General features: G+C 38.8%; 1 protein-coding gene across 3 annotated transcripts in view; it reads left to right on the forward strand.

Moving 5' to 3' along the window:
* Positions 1-20,139, forward strand: part of sh3pxd2aa (SH3 and PX domains 2Aa) — a 145,659-nt gene that overhangs the window by 2,291 nt on the left and 123,229 nt on the right. For all 3 annotated transcript variants that reach the window (XM_047365064.1, XM_047365066.1, XM_047365067.1), the window contains one exon: positions 17,412-17,492. In XM_047365064.1, the coding sequence (XP_047221020.1) occupies positions 17,412-17,492 (81 nt within the window). The remainder of the gene's footprint in view (positions 1-17,411; positions 17,493-20,139) is intronic.

Consider the following 20,139-nt stretch of genomic DNA (forward strand, 5'->3'; position numbering starts at 1 on the left):
ATTAACAGCCATTTGACAAACTACAATCATCTGAATCAGGTGTGTTAAAGCAGAGAAACATCTAAAACATGCAGGGCAGTGTGCCTTGAGGACCTTGGTTGAAAAACACTCCTTTAGATGATGTCCTGGGTTCTGTTGTGGCCACCTGGTAGGCCAACAACCACGATTTCATGTTTCCTCCATTTGTGGATAATGGCTCTCTCTGTGGTTCTCTGGAGTCCCAAAGCCTTCAAAATAGATTTGTTACCCTGTCCAGGACTTTGTTTCTCATCTGTTTTTGAATTTCCTTTGATCGGGTCTTAATATGTTGCTTTTTGAGATCTTTACGACTACCACCAAGTTGTGAGATTCTATTATGTGACTTTTTCAGCCAGTGGTCAGTGCCTGTGTCTGGCTAAGGAAACTGAAATAAAAAAAACAATTATTCAATAAGGAGAGTGATCATATTTTAACCTGGACCGAGGTTGGTTGGGACAGTTTTTTCCTCTGATAAATGAAATTATTATTTAAAAACTCCTTTTGGTATTTACTCACATTCTCTACATACAATGTTAAAATCTGTTTGAGTATTTAAAATGTTTAAATGTGACAAATAGCAAAAACAGGATAAGTATGACTGGGGGCAAATACTTTTTCACTGCACTTCATTTCAGTTTATTTACCTCAAATGTTGTTTCAAGGCACTTTACAACACAAAGAGATCCAGTTTATGTACAGAAATATAAAGTATATTCAATCTAATCATTTAGACAGATTCTAAGTCAAATACATGCATTCTAAGTTGATCCTAGTCATAAAACAGTGCAGTCAACTTCAGCTATGCTATTCCAACTAGAATGTTTTCTATCCAGCAGTCCCTCATATTGAGCATGCATGCAGAGACAGTGGAAAGCTCATTAAAAATGGTTGGTATGAACAGCTCCGAGTCAAGCAGACTGATGGGTGCAACGCTCAGGAGAACCAGAAATGGATGACCAGTCTTCACTGTCAAACTTTATTAACCTTTTAAGGTGGGCAAGAGTGAACACGGACAGTTTGAGCAGGAAGAAACGTCCAGCAGAACCTGAACCTGGCTCAGTTTGAGCGGCTATCTGCCCCGTTTGAGAAGACAGAGCATACACACAAAAAAGCCAGGAGCCCTGATCTAGGAGTACTTTCTATGTTGAAGAAGTAAAGGATTAATGGCAGAAAAAGTTCTTTTTTTAGCGCTATATCTAGAAGAGAAACGCAGCTACACAGGTGAGCTCTGAGCCAGTAATACACTCTTTGATCAAAAACAAATACTGAAAATAAAATCAGACTCACAAATCATCAAAAAACTGTTAAAACAACATAAACTGATTTGTATAAACCCAAATATTTCATCTTTTGTCTTAAATTTCTTACACTTGTTAGTACACATCCACTCCTGCCTTTAGGCCTGCAACATAAACCAGACCAAACAGGTGAAACAATGTTCCTCAAAGTGCAGAATACCATTAAACCACTGGAGGAATATGAAACCTGGAACAAACCAAACCAGGAGAGTCATGATCTGTGATCCTTCAGAGAAACATCAGCAGTCATCTTTCCTCTGCAGCTGCTAGAACCTCATGGACAAGGGACTACATTGGGAAACTTTCCTAAAGCTGTAGAATACAGTGTAAACTTGAATTGCTGTCAGATGGACCCAGAGCAAAGACAAAAAATATGGAACAACCAGTCCCTGGACCCAGGCTCATCGATTATATGGGGCATTTGCACCTATTTGATTGTAGCATTAATGCAGACTTGTCCAACACAGATTTTAGAGTAACATATGCTGCCTTAAAGACCAAATCATCTCCAAGGAGATCCATACACTTGCAGCTCATTCCAAAGGCACACCTGAGGAAGAAGAGAGTACAACTTTCCTACTGGCCTGCCTGCGGTCCTGAACCATCCCCCTGCTGTTGGACACCTTAAGGCATGTTTGCAAGAAGAAGTGCATATAATAACACCTGAAACTTTTCCTGCTCAATGAGGGCACAGTTAAGTGGTGGGAAAAGGAATCTGAACATGAGGGGAAAATGTAACTGTAACTATTTATTTGGAGTATGTTGCACTATAAATGGATGGATGAGACATGAAACAAAGCTGATGAGAGAAAACAAAGTATTTTGCCCTCATATTGTGTTTTGCATTGCCGTAAAGCTTGAACTCCTCTCTGCAAAGCATCTGAAATTCAATCTTCATTGCCTGCTTAACTATCCTTCCTGCAGTCCTCATCTGTCCCTGAAGAAAATTCTGGACAAACTCAAAATGGGACAAACCCTCACTTTTTAGAATCAGAATCAGCTTTATTGATGTGTTTGTAACACAAACAAGGATTTTGATTCTGGTAGACTGAAGATTTTTATTTATTTATATATAATAAATGGAAATCAAAATATCTTTTTAAATGTACATATACACAAGTGACTTTACACGAGAATATAATATGGGATCAGTCCAAGTATGCTCGTGTTGTTCTGGAACTCTGACTGTCAAGTGTTCATCAGAACACCATAGGCATTTCTGCAGAAAAACGGGGTTAAATAATACCTGAAATTCTTCATCATTTGTTGTCCTCAATGTAAGAGCATCTTTACATTTTGGGAAAAAGATTGTAACTATAACCAAGTCGGACAAATTTTAGTGTCCCAGCTTCCTACTGGAATTATTTGCAGACCTTAAATGATGAAATGAATGGGAAACAAGAGAAATAACAGGATATCTTGGGTTTATTCTGTCCTTGTTTAAAATGGAGGTACATATAAAAATCGCTGCAGGGCTTATGATTTAGAGTTTCACATTTTTTTAAGTTATACTTCCTTTGTTTATTATCAGAGCCCTTTAAGGATTTCTGTTCTGTAAAATCTCATATTTTATGGTTTACTTTTACATTTCCTCCAGAGTTTCTGTCATTCTGTGAGAATGTAGGTCATTTTAACGTTCTGTGACCTGATGATAGGCTCCAGTGACGATTGTTATTACCTTCCTAACCCCCCCCCCTATACACACACACACACACAAACATGCCCTGCCCTTGCCCACCTCCCACCCCCAATTCACTCATCAATAGCAGGCTTGTTGGAAGTGTGTGTGTGTGTTGAGACTCCCTGCTTCACGGCTCCAGTTCAGATCCTGTTTCACCCTCATAAACAAGTCATAATAAATGACCACAATGAAAGGAACACAATCTCCCTAATACTCAATTACAGCACTGCAGACCCTCAGACGTAATGATATGTGGACACAATTAGTACTCTTGTTTTGCTCTGCATGCTGGAGTTCAGCTTGTTCCCTCTTATATGGGAGGAAACATTATGCATCATATCCTGGTTTTTATTTTTTAGTTGAAAGCTGCTGTAGGTGATTTGGTAACATTTTTAGGGAAAGGACAGATAATAAATGTTCTTATATTCAACATCACCACACATAGTTGAATGAAATTATTCTGCTATTTTGTTCCTTTGCTAAATGCAAATGAAAAGTTGAACTTGCTTAGCTCTGCGTTACTTTGTGGGAACAAAGGAGATCCACTGTGCTTTTCAGGGTGAAAAATGTCCTGATCTGACCCTTTTTATGGAACTTTGAGCTGCTCATCAGTTCAGAGTCTCTTGTCGTATTTTCCCTGTTTTAAATGCTTCAGATGTTTGTACTGAGAAGCAGGTGTGGATTGTAGGCAAGCCAGTTTAGCAACTGGAGTCTCTCCTTTTCTTTTTTTAATGGAGCAATGTTGCTGTAATGCTACAGAATATGATCAGAAAGGTGGCAAATAAACCTGGAGGTTCTACATAAAAAGCACATGCAAAAACATTAAACACAAACAAAAGATGGATGAATGGATTATTACATGGAAGGATGCATGGATGGACAAATGGATGGTTTAAGTAATTACTCTTAATAAAACCATAAGGTCTCCTTATTTACATATATTAAATTCTGCTGCCTGATTAGCTCCTAACAGACAGAAAGATGGAACAAAATAAGCAATTTCCTTCTCTCTGTGTCAGTTCTTACATTGCTAGGGGACAGTTATACTGCATTTTTATGCATCTCTTTTGTCTCATTACTGTACTATACACAATTGTACAAAGTAAATGCAGTAAGCAATTATAATAGAATACATGTCTGCTTGTTCCTGATTATCCACAGAGCATAATATTCTTAGCACCCGCTTTTCAAACAAGGAAACATTTTTAAATTGTTGCCATTGTGTGTTTCCCAGCGGAACGGCGACATTGTCCTAAATAATTCTTTATTTTCCCTAATTCTGTCGGGACTGAGGAAGAAACTGGTGTGGAACATAAATTAATTGTTTTAAGTTTTAAAACTATTTTAGGTTTGCTGTGTTAGATAAGCTGTTAGATTTGACATAGACATAGAATTTTATGTTAATGATGAATTAAGAGAAGTAAGAGTATAAGGGAGATAAAAGTACTTAAGCTTTAGTTAATTAGCTCACATAGGCATTGACCATTATGAAATTCTCATGCCTTTATTAAAAATAGGACAACTTCGTAACATAAACAATTTATGATCTACCTGCTTTCATTTAAAACAGAAAATCAACTAACATTCTCACGGCTGCAAAAATAAACAATAATATACATTATTACATTCATAATGTTATCTATCTGTTTTTATTGTTTCTTATTTTGATACACATACTTGGTTATCATTAGAGTGGCTTAGGTTATCCTGAGCTATCTCTGTTGTTATGCTGCTATAGCTTTAAGGGGCTAGAGGGCATAAACACTCTTTCTCTTTCTGCTACATTCTCCTACTACTCTCCAGTTTTGCATTATTTGCTGTTATTTCAGCTTTTACTTGATGTTTTCTCTCTGATGCTACATCTGGCATAGTGTTCTGTTTAGCTGTGACATCTTCCTGGGGGGAGCATCGGCTGAGCTACTGCTGCCAACAACTTCATGTTCTCCTTCTACAGATGATCCACTTGGCCCTGTCTTTTAGCGTTTAACCCTTTCTCTCTCCTAGACATGGCTACTGGCTGAACTTTTACTGCGACTGACTAACTGCATGTGCTCTCTTTCATCCTCGACTTGAAAACTGGCTCCGAGCTCTTCTGCGTGGCTGCCTTTTTCTCCCAGATGAAGCCTCTAAATGAGTTACTACTGCCATTAATATTTTACTTTTCGTTCACATAGACAGTACTGGATTGAGTTGAAATTTTTGTAAAGTGCCTTGAGATGACATGCATTGTGAATTGTATCTATATGAATATACTGAATTGAATTACTTATCATAAATGGTAAAATAGCTCATGTAATCTTGCTTGTGTTGCAGAATATTTTCCCCTTTTGTCCCTATGCTCTTTATGCAGTAACACAAGTATACTAAGCTGATATTATCTGTTTAATTAGTTGGACTATCTGCAATACCTTAAGAAGGGATAGGTGGCGTCCCTTTAGTTGCTTTGTCTTGACTGTCCATTTTTAACTCGAATGAAAATATTTGAGTAAATGTATGAAAACCCTCATCTGTTCTAGTTGAAGTACAGGTTCTTTTGGATTTTTGCTGGCCAGTGTTTTGTGAATATGTAATTATAATGGCCCTTTAGTTCTTGTTTATTTGCTTTTTTTATTTGTTTTTTTCCCCTTTTTTTTCTAAACCACAAGGAAATGATGGCACATAATGAGTTGATCTACAATTCATGACATCTTTGGTGGGTTTATTCAATTAAAGATTTGATTAAGGTCTCATTAGTGTCATTAGTTGTCAGTATTTTTCACATTATTTCATGTAATTATGTTTTAGCTGCTTCCCTGAGAAATACATCTGTAAAATCTGCTGGAGGTGCAAGCCAGCATGTGTTAATTATTCCTGTTATTATCAAACACAACACTTATATTCAGCACTACAAGATTGCAGCTCATCATTGATGAAAATTTGATTTGCTGTTGACTGACGTGTTTATTCTGCATGTGGTAAAACTGTAAGATAGCTGTGGTTTGTGTGATTATTAAAGGAATAAACTGAGATGCAGCATGTGGCCATCTTTGTTTAGCTCAAAGCTGTTGGCAAGAAACTGTTAACCTGGTTGTAATAAACATTCAAATAATTCCTTTTTGAAAGGTTTGAGCCATCAGAATTCCTTATTTGAGTTGGGAACAAAATATAAATTTATTGCCAGTTATAAGTGGTCATTTAATATAACTGTCTTGCTTTCAGTTTTCATCTTACTTTGAATTAGCCTACATGAAGGCCCAGTTAGCTTTAGCTTCCACATGGGATCTCAGCATACATCTTAGTAGGAATCCACTTTTTGTGTTTCTGGCCATCATCTGAACATGGAAAGATGATGGACTGCAATCAAGACGTCCACCTAAACCTATTTTCAAAAAGAAAACCTTAAGAATACCTGTTTGCCAGGAGCCACAACAAACATGGAAGAATGTGCTCTGCTCTGAAGAGACCAAAAACATTTCTGCCTACATACAGAATGTTATGTGTGCAGGAAAACTAAGACTGCACCATACCCTGAACATTAGCGTCCGTCCATCCATCCGTCCCACATTATATAGAATCCACGTAATAGACCCAACCCAGTCCTTATTATTCATATCAGTCCAGTTCAGTCTAATTATATGCTCTTACTTTCAGTTTGTATGATTTACATATATCTGATTCGTGTACAGCAGTTAGGATATTGTGTTACATGTACAGTTTGGGTTTAGATGAGCTTCTCGGAGAGAGTTTTGAGCTTGTAAGTCCCAGCAGATCAGACTCTAGCCTAGTTTCCTTTGCTACCCCGTCTCTGGAGACGTGGCTTGTTACTGTGAGAAGAAAAGAGAGGGAGGCAGGGGAAACGAGAGAAGGACACAATTCATGGCAACCACTGATTCCCATTTGTAATGTTTGTGAAACCAGCTGGAAACGCTTATCTTGCTGGAAGAGAGAGAGGAGGGGCTGGAAGGATAGGATTCAGGATCTAGGGTTGTCGGTCCATAGGGAAAACTGGGCAGCGGAGTCGCAAACATGTATCACACACTCACACTTTTCAGAGTTTGTTTGTGTGTGTGTGTTCAGGGGAGGAGGTGATAACAGAAAAAGTGGGGTTGGACACGGCCATGTTTACTCTAAGCTTCTGTTTCTCCTACAAGTCCCAGTCCCACAACATTTCATTTCTACCGGCTCCTGTGCTGCAACAAAGGCTCACGCTGCAGGATGATGTTGTTATTTGGCTCCATAAAACATCTCTTTAGAGAGCTGTTGCACTCTCAAATATTTATTGGCCTGAATGAAACACAGAGCGAAATCTCTGTAAAAATGGAGCCTTTTTTTCAGATTCCCAGCCCTAACTGTTAGATGTATGAGCTTGACGGCAATCGGTCTTCAGAACAGATGCTGTTTGTTAACGTGGAAGGACTTTATTTGTGTCTTGCTGGGGTTCCACCATGTAACTCCTACCTCTGCTGGTGCAAAACACATGTTGGTGCATTTTATGGTGGCCTCGGGCTCCTCTTCAACCAGCTGATTACGTCACCCTGAAGTGGTGAAGATGATAGATGAAGCATGTGTGGCCATCATGTGTGGCCCAACCTACTGTGGCTCCAGTTTGGTTTCCATTGGAAGAATGATCAGAATAAACTTTTAACATTTTATTGTGTAATTATTTGGCTGCTTTAATGAGACTTTTCAGGTGAAGAGAAAAAGACAAGAAAACGAAGAGAAACCGAGAGAAATTTGCTTACTAACAACTTTTTCCAATTATGAAACTAGTAAAGAAGCACCTCCGAAGAGCCTGGCTCGACAGCAGTTTGATAAGATGTTTTGCTTAAGGTTTTATATGTGACATTTCTTCTGGGTAAAAATGTTTTTAAAAAGTAAGATTGACACAGCATCCTCTATATTCCTAGGCAATTAATTGGCAAGTTTCATAAACTCACACATTTATTAGGTAGAGGAAACAAAATCATAGGCACCACACTTTGTTGGCATCTGTAACAATTACCATAACATAACCAATATGTTTTATGGATGTATTTTACTATTTTCATGTACTATCATTGCCTAGGAACATCTGATTTGTGATCTGTAATTTCCTGTTTCCCTGGTGTACAAAAAGACCCATTCCTCCAAAACACTCTTTAAAATAGGAAAGACATACAGTTAAAATAATGCAGACATGTTGAACCCAAGTTCATCTCACCATCATGCACATTAAACAACATATCCAAAGCTCACTTGCAGAGAACTGCAGGAAAGCAGCATCTTGGGGTCACCAACAATGATTAGGCGCTAGTTACATTCCAACTGGTCATTCAGGAGGCATGCTGGTCTTACCATCACTAACATTAATGGGCGGAGTTGTCTGAACCTTTTGGGTACCTTTAATTAAAACTGTGTGTTTTGGTCAGAAAAGACTTGTATAGCTGCAAGTTAAATTGGTCATGACATGTTTTTTTTTTTATCTTCCTTTGTATGTTATCATGATGATAAATTTGTAATGTAGGCCTAAAATAGAAGAAATGAAGGGAATTTTGTGGAACATCACGTCCTTTCACACATTTGAAGTAGACGTAGCTACTGGCTGTGCTTCTACTGTGACTAACTTTATGTGCTCTTTTATACTGTAGACTTGAAAACTGGCCTAGAGTTTATCTGCTTAGCTGTGTTTCTCTCCTAGATGAAGACACAAAGGAGCTACTACTGCCATTAACTTTACATTCCTTTCACATAGAAAGTACTCCTGGATTAGTGCTTTGTGTTATTTTTGTGTGTATGCTTTGTTCTCTTTAACCCCTTGTAGATCATGGCAGCTGGTCGCTCACTCTATGCCCGGTTCTGCTGGAGGGTTCTTTCTGGTAAAGGGGAGTTTATCTTTCCACTGTCGCAACATGCATGCTCTGTATGAGGGATTGCTGCAAAGTCAACGACACAATGCAAGCGCCTGTCCACTTTCGCTACATGCTCATGTAGATGGAGTAAATGCTGCAAGTCAGTGACTCGATGCAATCTGCTGGGTTTCCTTAGATTGAAAACTTTTTAACAAATTTGAATAACAAACTGAATTTGCCTGAACTGTTTGATAGCTGGAATCAACTGGAATATATGTGCTTGACTTGGAATTTGTATGATTTGATTGAATTCACTTTGCAAAGTGCAATGAGAAAACATGTGTTGTGAATTGGCACCATATAAATAAACTGAATTGAATTAAATTTAACTGAAATGTTATCCATGTATAATTCTTTCAGGTGGTCAGATAATTATTATTCAAATGAATCAGAAAGTAGGTCCAGCCATTAGTTTTATTTTAAGTTTCAAGCATCTGACAGGCCGAGTTCAGCAAATCTTTATCAGTGCAGACAGGCAGCTGCGTTGATTCCTTTATAGCAGTCAGGACTGGCCCAAGGTCCTAAGGGGCCTAAAGCTGAATTTGATTTGGGGCCCCTCTTTCCATTTTGAACATCACCACCAACAGTGTGTTAATACAGACTTATTGGCATCTAGTAGAGAGGGGAAAGGTTAATTAGCTGGGCAGAAAAGCAATCATGGATAATTGGTTGCTATTTGTATTGGTGAACAAACACAAAGAAAAGCTTAAACAGATTGTAACCATGGTAATACAGTAGTCAAACAATGAAGATTATTCTTTGCACATTTGCAAATTAATCTAGCTAATTCTTTTAAATCTTAAATTTAAAACCTAAACATATTCAAATATTTAATGTAACGTTTAATGTGTAATGTAACTGTCAAATCCAACTTAATAGTATTCTCATTCACAATAAACAAATATAAAAATATCAGATCTATGGTCTGTGTTAAAATTCAAGTATTTTCAGTCCCAATGGTTTGGGACACCCTAAGCAGTGGCTAAGTTTGCTTAGCCTTGGGCCGGCTCTGGTAGCTGCTCATATTTGTGCTATACCTTGCATAAAGGAGGACTGTGGCACTCAAGCAGCTGAAGTTTAAAAGTTTTGGGCCTCTTTTTCTAGGAATCTTGTTGCAACTTACTCTGTTACTCTTTTTCAGTTGCACACTATAAATCTTGCACCCCTCATCCCAATACAGACACATTACATGTTATTAGGAGAGCATCATAAGGGATTTGGAGTACCCAGAGAAAACCAATGCATGCATGGGTAGAACAAGTCTAAAATCTCCAGAGAAGGGATTTTAACCCAGAACCTTCTTCCTTGCGAGGCAACCACAACCACTGCTGCTCCACCATGTCGGTTTTATACCCGTTTACTGTTCAGTGTTGCTTTCTGGACTTTCTGGGAAAATGAAAAAAGCCTGAGCCAATCTATGAAGCTTTATTGTATTCTATTGCTTTCTTAAGCTTTCTAGCAAAACTGAAATAACAAGTGAGTCTATTACACATTAGAGCATATTTAGCCCAGTAATGGCTCAGTGTGGAAAGACATTACTCGATCCAAAGAAAATCTTTCCAGCCTAGCTTTTGTAGTCAGATTATTTGCCCTTACAGCGCCTGAAAGTATGCTTTTGGTCTGCTTTTATAGGTTACTTCAAATATAGTAGTTTAGGCGGGGTTGGCTGCATTTAGTGGCTGGGCCCACATTCTGGGCCCCACCAAGCTCTCTGCTTTTTCTCCTTCTCTGGAAATCTGCGAGGCTGGATACTGGCTCTCCTCTGAAACTGTAAGTTTTTAAGTCTTTTCATAGACTACTTCAGGTATTTCATATGGTCTAATGTATGGGATTGTTTTCGGATGAGGAAACAAGCAGAGCTTTGCATGTGAGATGAATATTAATGGATGTTTTGGATGAGCATAATGAAAAAATTAGAGGTCCAATTTGTTCTGTTATAAGAATTCATGTTCCCTACTTCGTGTCTGATCATGAAAGAAACTTTTGTTTTCAAGTTCCACTTCCTCTGTGGGAGTAGCAGACACACATTTTTTTTTGTTTGCTATCTGGGACATACAAGACCCTCGAGCCTTTTCTTGAGCTGGATTTTGTTTTTCTTAATTTTTGTTTTCCCTGTTTATAAGTCACTTGTTTTGGACGCCTTTAAAAAGAAATTTAACATTAAATCTTTAGGGAAGCTTCAATGTCTGTTATCAAAGAGATTTTTAATGGTTAGATAGGTTTTATTGAGGAAACTCCCTTTCTTACTGGTGGTAGCTGTGTGCTGCAGTGCCACTGAATCATATTTGTTTGCAATAAGTTGTGTTTAGCCTCTGTGTTTCCTTATGCCTTGTTCTTATTGTTCAACACAGATGTTTCCACACATAGCTGCAGCTCAGACATATTGAGAGAATACAGAAGCTTTAGACACCTAGGTTTCAACCCTGCACAATCACAGCAGCTTCTAATGACTCATGTAAAGCTTGCAGTGTAGAAACTATATTAAAAAAAATACATTTTAGACTTTTTGCCTGAATCTGTGCGGTCCCTGGAAGTTAAAGCGACTTTGAATTGTCTGTTGCATCTGATAATATAGATATATTCCTCTGCCGGATGAACAGTTGAGTCATTTCCATGTTGAGTTCTGCGCATTTTATCTGCACTTGGTGCTCACGACTGGGCCTCTCTTCAGATCTGAGTCAGATCATCTTGGCTTTTTTTTCTGCACAAGTGTGGCTCAAAAGGAGAATCCTGCTTAATATGCAACCTGCAATAATACGAATAAAAGTCAGTTATTGATGTTCACTGAAAAATGTATCCTTACAGGCAGCCGTCCAGACAGGATTTACAGCCTGTGTGAAGTGGGCTCAGTTTATTTCTGGGACTTGCAGGGTAGGAGGGTTGAGCTCCATATTTTGGGCAGGGCCAGCCAACGGATGGTGGTTCTGTTTTCCGTTGCGGCTGCCATCACATACCCATCTGCCTCTGGAGTTTGGATATTTGCAGTGAGTCCAGACCTTCCAAAAATATCTAATGCTTCATCTCAGCATATGACAGGAATTAAACTGATTATGGGCATAAATGTCACATTTATTATTAGGATTCCAAAGATGTATGTGGTTTGACCTTTTTCCAGGGAGGGGTGATTATCCAAGGACCATCTTCTACAATTTTCAAAAACAAGGTTTTGAATGGATGAAGCAAGCATCTGAAATAACCTTTGCAAAGACCTGGCTTCAACGTCATTGAAAATGTGTGGATTCTACTTAAAACACGAGTCTGTGTACCAGGAAACCAACCAGTTTAAATGAACTCTACCAATTCTGCTTAGAAGAGCAGCTAAATCCAGACAAAGATTGAAATCTGCACTGTATACTCAACACTGTGTGTAGCATGGTGGTGGAAGTATCAGGCTGTGCGTCTGTTCGACTGCAAGAAGATTATAGTGTCATGGGAAATAAAGGACTTCCTCCACATTCCTCAGCTTAACCTAAATATGGGTGCTAAGTATGTATTAACCTTCCCTCACAGACATCTTGTCTGATGAATATAAGATGAGTCTGACAGCTCAGAGTTGGCAGACTCTGGTTCAGGACTGGCTTTGTTAATTTCCTAATATACAGAAGCCACAAGGAAATGTACTGTCTTTACTTACTGAGGCTGTTGAAGCCAGTTTTGTGATTATTATTACCCAGCATTACCCCAGTAGCACAGTTCCATGGTAATAAATGCCGGCAGTAATCGCTATGGTGACACTTCACTGTGCTGAGAACAAGCTTGACAGTGGAATGTGACTATCGCAGCTTCTGGATGCCAGGAGTTGTTCTTGCATGAGGGGAAACATGCTGCGGTGGCTCCTTGCCAGCAGCAATGAGGCCTTTTTTTTAACCTGCAGCTGTTTTGGAGGAAGCTCTTTTCTTTCAAGCTGTTGCCCTTCTTACCTCAACGTCAGGGTCTTCCACTCAACCTCATTCGTCTCGCTCGGCTTTGGAAACTGATGGCAGGTACTGAGGGATGAAGTGATGGATCTCAGTCAGTCAGACGGAGGCAGGAGGCTGGTAAAGGAAGCAGGAGTGGCTCACACTGACACACTGGGTGAAAACAGACAAACAAGCCAACATTTTAATGTTTGAGTTGTACCCGTACAGATAAAACTATAGGTGTGAACTTAGTTTGAATAAGAAATATTATAAATATTTTACACGCTCTAAACCTGGTGTGTGGCATCAACATTTATTAAGCTGAACATTCTGTGGTAAAATCTTAAAAAAAAAAACATTTAAACTGTCATTTTATAAAAACTGTGAAAGGTAGCAAAATTATTCCAATAAACTCCAACGTTTTGTGACCTGTTTTAGCTTTGAATGACATTTTTAAAGCAAAATATAATTGGGCAATGAGCTGGATTTTCCTCACTGCTTTTAACAAAATCCTATTACAATCTAAGGGCACTGTATTTGCACTTTATTGAAAATTTGTAATTGCTAACAAAATTCATAGCCCATTAGTTGTGACCGAGTTGGATGTTCGACGTAGTTTTTGTATGGGTTTTACCAATTCTGTGGAACGAGAACTGAAACAATAATCCGTTTCTACATTTACGTTTTGCCATGGGTTTTTCTACCCGGTAATGAAATAATAGCAGTTTTAAATTATACATCAGTTTAATAAGTGGTGCTGGAATCGCTCTCAGGATCCCTGTCGGCATTTAAGCGGCTGTGCAGAACCACAGATTATGATTTATAGAAGTCACTGCTTCTTTCCTCAGTTAAATCTTCAGCTAAACTGTGGTGCCATCACATGCAGGTCATTATCTACTTATATGAGCCATTTTTCTGTAAAAGTCAGGCACAATTAGAGTTATACTGTCGTACTTTATTTTACAGGTTAGACCCCATAATTCTTGAGTTTTATTTGACATATATAGGTGCATCTTAAAAAATGAGAATATCAAGAAAAGGTTTAAAACTTTTGTCACTCCTTACAGAAAGGATATTATATAGATTCATCACACATAGAGTGAAAGCTAGAGTCTGGAGTCAGCGCATCAAGAGCCACTATGTACAGACCAATCCTACACATGGGCTACAAATGTCGAATCACACGTCGTCAAGCCACTCCTGGACCGGAGACGTCAGAAGCGTCTTACCTGGGCTGAAGAGAAAAAGATCTGGACTGTTACTCAGTGGTCCAAAGTCCTCTTTTCAGATGAAAGTAAACTTCATTTCATTATTTCCAAATGATTTCCAAATGAAATTCCATTTCATTTGGAAATCAACGTCCCAGAGTCTGGAGGAAGAGTGGAGAGGCTCAGAATCCACATTGTGGAAACTTCATACTGGACAGTTTCACACATTCAGGCAGTCAGTGATGATTTGAGGTGCCATGTCATCTGCTGGTTCTGGTACACTGGGTTTTTCACAGTCAACACAGTCATCTACTAGGAGATTTTAGAGCACTTCATGCTTCCCCGTACTGACCAGCTTTATTGAGATGCTGATTTCATTTCCCAGCAGGACGTGGTTCCAGCCCACACTGCCAAAGGTGCCAAAAGCTGGTTCAATGACCATGGTGGTTCTGTGCTTGATTGGTCAGCAAACTTGCATGACCCGAACTCCATAGAGATTCTATGGTGTATTTTCCAAGAGGAAGATGAGAGACAACAGACCAAACAATGCAGATGACCTGGTCTTCCATTACACCTCAGCAGAACCACAGGCTGATCTCCTCCATGTCACGCCACATTGATGCAGTAATTCATCTAAAAGGAGCACAGACCAAGTATTGAGTGCGTAAAATAAACATACATTTCGGAAGCCTGACTTTTCTGTTCGAAAGTTAGAATAATACCTCAGATCAATAAAATAAGATATTCCTGAGACACAGAATTTGAGGTTTTCATTAATTGTACACCATATTCATCAAATATTACATTTCACTATATGTGAAAAGAATCGATATAATCGAGTTCCACTTTCTGAAATGAGTGACAATAAATATTGAGGTTTTTCATGATATTCCAATTTTTGTAGATATAGATGCAGTTAAAGACCTTTTTTAAGAGTTTTTTTTTTATGTTTTCCCACTGCAGCCACAACCATTATTAAACCAAAACATTCTAGATCTCAGAGTTCTTTGAACATTTGCAGATATCAATTATTATGTTACCAGATTGTCTTTTATTCCAATAATTGCGAGCTGAGACTTGCAGCTTAATGTGCTGTGAAAACGTGTCCACTTGTGTGTCCACTTGAGTGTTTTTGTCTAACAGTGTGAGGTCCCATCTGCTCTTAAAGCCTCTGCTGAAAAAGTCCCAGTCCACTGATCTGTTACCTTGGTTATCTGTGTTTTATTAGTTTAGAGATGATGGTGGCATCACTTACCTCCTTTTGACAGATAAATGGACTGTATTTCATCTAATCAGGACTCTCAGGGCTGCTGCAGTCTTTTAGGCAAGGCTGAACAGGGACAGTAGGTCAGTGTGCTGGTTGACGAGAGAAGAAGTGGCCATCAACAATATATCATGAGTTTACAAGGATGTGATGTAAAGAAAAAAGCTCCTTCCACATTTTAGGATATATAGGACAGGCCAGTATATTAAATATGCTTTATTCTTTATCCAAAATATTGTAATGGCACAATAAAGGTGGAGTTATTGTTAGATGGTAACTTTAAGATGACATGCTGTAAGACAAACCCATCTTGTAGTTCTATTAATTCTCTTACTGAGGAGCAAATTGAAAGATGAAAAGTTCTTAGGATGATGCTGGCATGGTTTAGGTCCACACTTGGATGTGTCTCTGGACGTTGGTGATGTGAAGAAACCATCCACCCTGTCCAAACTCTGCTTCTACAGAAGATTGATTTTTATGGTCTACACAAATAGGAGCTTATTGTGGATTTTCTCTGATCCATACAGGGTCAAAATCATACATACAGACTCAAATATTTAAATCCCACTCATCTTTGGTTAAATGTCCCTTAGCAAATTCCAGATTAGCCATTTCCTTTTGGTAGCCTTCAACAAGCCTTTTCTTGAAAGAATTGGTTGTTTGTTTAAATTTGTTGGTTATCAAATGTTTTTCTGCTTTAAAGCCAGACTAGCTGTTTGGGTTTGCAGGAGCACCCAACCATCTCCAACCTTCAACCATCTAGCTGTTGACTTGAGCTGAAGTAGAAGAAGAATTTGGAGGTAGTCCTCTGTCTTCCTTATTCCATCCACTTGCAGTGAAATGCCAACACAGCATGATGCTGCCATGTGCGTGCTTGACAGTTGGTACAATGTTCTTAGGTTGAAAAGTCTCACCTTAATTCCTTCAAACAGCTCAGTCTTTATCTAATCATCATCAAGCCTCCTGATTACTTTTCATCTGAGGGGAACACATTGGGTCAGTTGGCGTATACTCAAGTTTTCACCAAAAGAACAATGCTCACAAACACCCATAATAGAAGGATAATGGATAAAGCAGGCTATGATTAAGAACATTTCTGCCCTGAAGAGTAGTTAAATATTTTGCTAGAATAATGCAAGGAGCTACAAAAAGGTGCAACATGTTTGGAGACAATTAACCAAATATTAGCTGTGTAGCTGACACTGTTGTATTGCAGCAAGAGCCTCCTGGGTTCAAATCCCAGCCTGGGGTCTATCTGCATTGAGTTTGCATGATCTCCCTGTGCACATGTGTGTTCTCTCTGGGCACTCCAGCTTCCTCCCACAGTCCAAACACATGACAGTTAATTAGTCTCACTAAATGTCCCTTCAGTGCAAGTGTTTGTGTGAAGGGTTGTCTCTCCCCACCTCTGATCTAATGTCTGATATTTGGTGGCTGTACTCTGCAATGCAGCTCATATCAGCATCTCAGTCTCTCTAAAGTACAAGCCAAGAGGAAAAAAAATCAAGTAATAAAATTATATGTTTAGATTAGAAATAGTCTACTGTGATAAACACCAACGAATTCAGAGGGAAGGAGTGGGTGGTTGGGGTTGTTTTCTGGAAGAACAGGCTGTGCATTTATCAATAGGACTCTGTTGTTTTTTTCCCGTTTTAATTCTGTTTTTACTAATCCCAACTTCAGTTTTGCGTCCATAATTTATTAATAGATTCAGGAATGTTTCTACAGTCTTTTCATTTAGAAAATGTCTGTGCTTTATTTTTGCAGCATTTCCATACAGTATTTGTGACAAAATGGTTGTAGTTTCCCCTGAAGAGGCTGGAATTCTGTTGCTTTAGTTTTGCTTTAACTGGATCACTTTGGGTATTTTTCAAACCATTATTTTATCCAAATTACTGTTTGTCGAGGACACAAGGTTACTCGAAACAACTGCTAAAAATTTGGGGCTTTGGAAAGTTCCGTTTTTCTTATGAACAAGCAAAATGAAGTGGATTTTTATAAGATATGAGAAATAAAATATACTTTCATGACCTGTTTCCAGAACTGACTCAGAGTTTTGGTGATGTTTTAGCCTGGGAATGTCAGGAGAAGAAACGCAAACAAATGTTATGCTAATGGACCTTATTATGAACCTATGACTTGCTAACTTGCTGCTGTTGCTTTCTTTTCTCGGCAGGTGTATGTCATCAATGTCACCTACTCTGACAACACATCTCACATCATCTACCGAAGATACAGCAAATTCTTCGACCTGCAGGTAATCCTCCTTCACTCATTCCTTTTTGCTGCTCTGTGAAGGTTGTGGTTTTTCACCCAGACCTCTGTTTTTTTTGCTTCTGATGTGTTTTGCGTTGCTGTTTTGTTTGGTTTCCTGCTTCAGGCTCGTGGCTGCCTCGTCGCCTTGGTGAATCGGTGTTTGTATCTGGTCAGGACAGGGAGGATGTTGTATTTTTTTTTATCCTCAGCCTTGTTCAGATGTAGCAAACTCTTCTCTCTTTGCTCGTCTTCCCTTCTCATCTCATCCCTGGCTGGCCTCAAAATGTCAGGGAGCCATCAGGTCTTTTTCTTACAGCACAAGCACAGAAAAAGTCAGTTTAATGTAGCGTGTTTTATGGCTGGGCTGCTGTTAAATCCTGTAGCTCAGGGTGCTGATCAGCGGAGTCTTTATTTAGAATCTTTCTTGGCTTGTGTAACTCATTTTAAAGCTTTGGGACTGTTTGTGTTGGAAGAAGCCAGTGAAAGCCTCCGCTGTGTTCCTCCGTCTGACTGCAGGGACACTCGGTTGGCTGCAAGCTGATACCGTTTGCATATTGCTCTTGAGGTCCACGGGTCATGAGTAAATATAAAAAGGTTGTAGTGAAAAAGTTGCAGGGGGCATGTCTCAATAGCAGCAGTGTGCTGCTTCTGCAGGAAATGATGTTTCAGTGAGTGAGAGGGAAAGTCCTTTTTGAAAGGTCTCTTTGACAAAGCGGAGTCTCCTCCCTTGCTGCAGCTGATTATTCCCACTGTGGAGTAAAAGATGGAGGTGGAATAACAAACAAGGAGAAGCCAGTAGGTTGACTGGATGTGCATCTTCCTCATTCTGTGGCATTCAAGCTGCTGAGAGGAGACTAATGAGCTTTAATGGTTCATGGACGACTGAGTAGAAGATCGCTCTCAGTCTGCCGCAGAAAGATTGATTTAGTTGAGCTTCTCAGATGGAGCAGGTTAAAGTTCAGCCAACTCTGTGATTTACTGAATGGACAAACACAGCAGCTCTCATCTGACGACAGACTCAAAACTTTTTGATTTATGTAAATATTAGTGCAAATAAAATCAAACAAACAACAAATAGAGGTCGTTTTTTCAAAATCAGCAACATTTGGTTTGCAACCATTTGCATCAGATAAGCTTGTTGAAAGGCATCTCATGCACTGGAGTTGTTGCTGCAAAAAGTTTTTTATTTTCACAATTTCATCACAAAGTTGGGATGATTATTTTGAGAACAGCAGCATTTGCAGTTACATAGTCTCCCTCTAAAACGATCAACCTTTAATTGGAGTATTTTTTTCTGAGGATAAAATATGACATTAGGAAATAATTGTTTTTCACAAAATCATCGATGCCACACTTTCGTAGCACCCTGACCATTCCTATAAAATAAATGTAACTGAGAAAATCTTTAAATTTGATCTTTTACCATTTTTAACTTCATCAGAGTGGCTATGAACTCTTAATTAGTTATCAGTTACTTCCTGTTTCCTAGGGATAGGAATATGACCTGAAAGGGAGGCCAGTTTCTCTTAGCAAGGCATCAAAACGAGGAAGACAAGAGAACATGCATTCAAAAAAACAAAGTCAGTGTGCACCAATCACAAAACAGCTACATGAAATAGCCACATGACTAAAATCAAATTTTCGTTTTGATCTGAATAATATGAAATTGTGGCTAAAATGTCAAAGGTACCAAGAGGTCTACATAAAGATGAGATCTAAATGTGGATGGAGTTTATAACATAGGAAAGCCTGACTTAACCTTTCTGTTTAGGCCAAATTTGGATGGGATGTAAAGCTAAAGAGATGTAGCTAAAGAGATGCTTTTTTGACATATTTTTCAGGACTTAATTAAGACAAGGACTTGCCAACCTTGAAATTCACATAAAATAGATGCATGGTCCATGAATATACTTTGTTTGGAGGGATAAAAAGCAGATTGAGGATCCAAGTTTATTTGGCCAGAAGGACCTGTGAGGGGGAGGTAAAAAACATCTCCAAAGCTCACTGTTAGAGAGCTGCAGCACTGAGTTGGAGAATACCTGGCCTCCATAGCAACCATTAGATGCTATCTATGTGCCAACTGCTTGTTTGGGAGAAATGTCAGGAAAATGCTCTTTTTGTTCTACGATCACAAATATAGCTCTCTGACTTTTTCTGGAGCTGTTTGCTTCGGTCAGATGCAACAAACACATCTGTTAAATCTAGTATAAAACATGGATGAATATGTGGAAAAGGACCTCATGCCAAATGTTAAGCATGGTGGAGGATCTGTGATGTAGCTGTAGACTCGTATCTCTTTAAAATGCCATCGGAACCCTGTTCTCCGACCTTTATAGGAGAAGACTGAGTGTTGTCCTGTTGGCAACAGGTTGCAAAATCTATTGACAACAGGGGAGCCAGTTAGTGAATTTGTTAAAATCAATTGTTCCTATAGTAAGATTGTTCCCCTGCACAAATGTACTCAAATTAAATGTTCAATATTTCAACATTTTACATAGTTTAAGATTTCTCTACTGCAAGATGATTTTTGTGAAGTATTTAAGAGTCCTGGATATTCAAAAAAACAGCTGTAAGTATGGCCATTAAAACTGGCTATAAAAGCATGGAGAGCTCTCATGAAAACTAAATATCTTAATAATCTAAGAATA

Source organism: Girardinichthys multiradiatus, chromosome 5, assembly GCF_021462225.1.
Source record: "Girardinichthys multiradiatus isolate DD_20200921_A chromosome 5, DD_fGirMul_XY1, whole genome shotgun sequence".
Lineage (NCBI taxonomy): Eukaryota > Metazoa > Chordata > Actinopteri > Cyprinodontiformes > Goodeidae > Girardinichthys > Girardinichthys multiradiatus.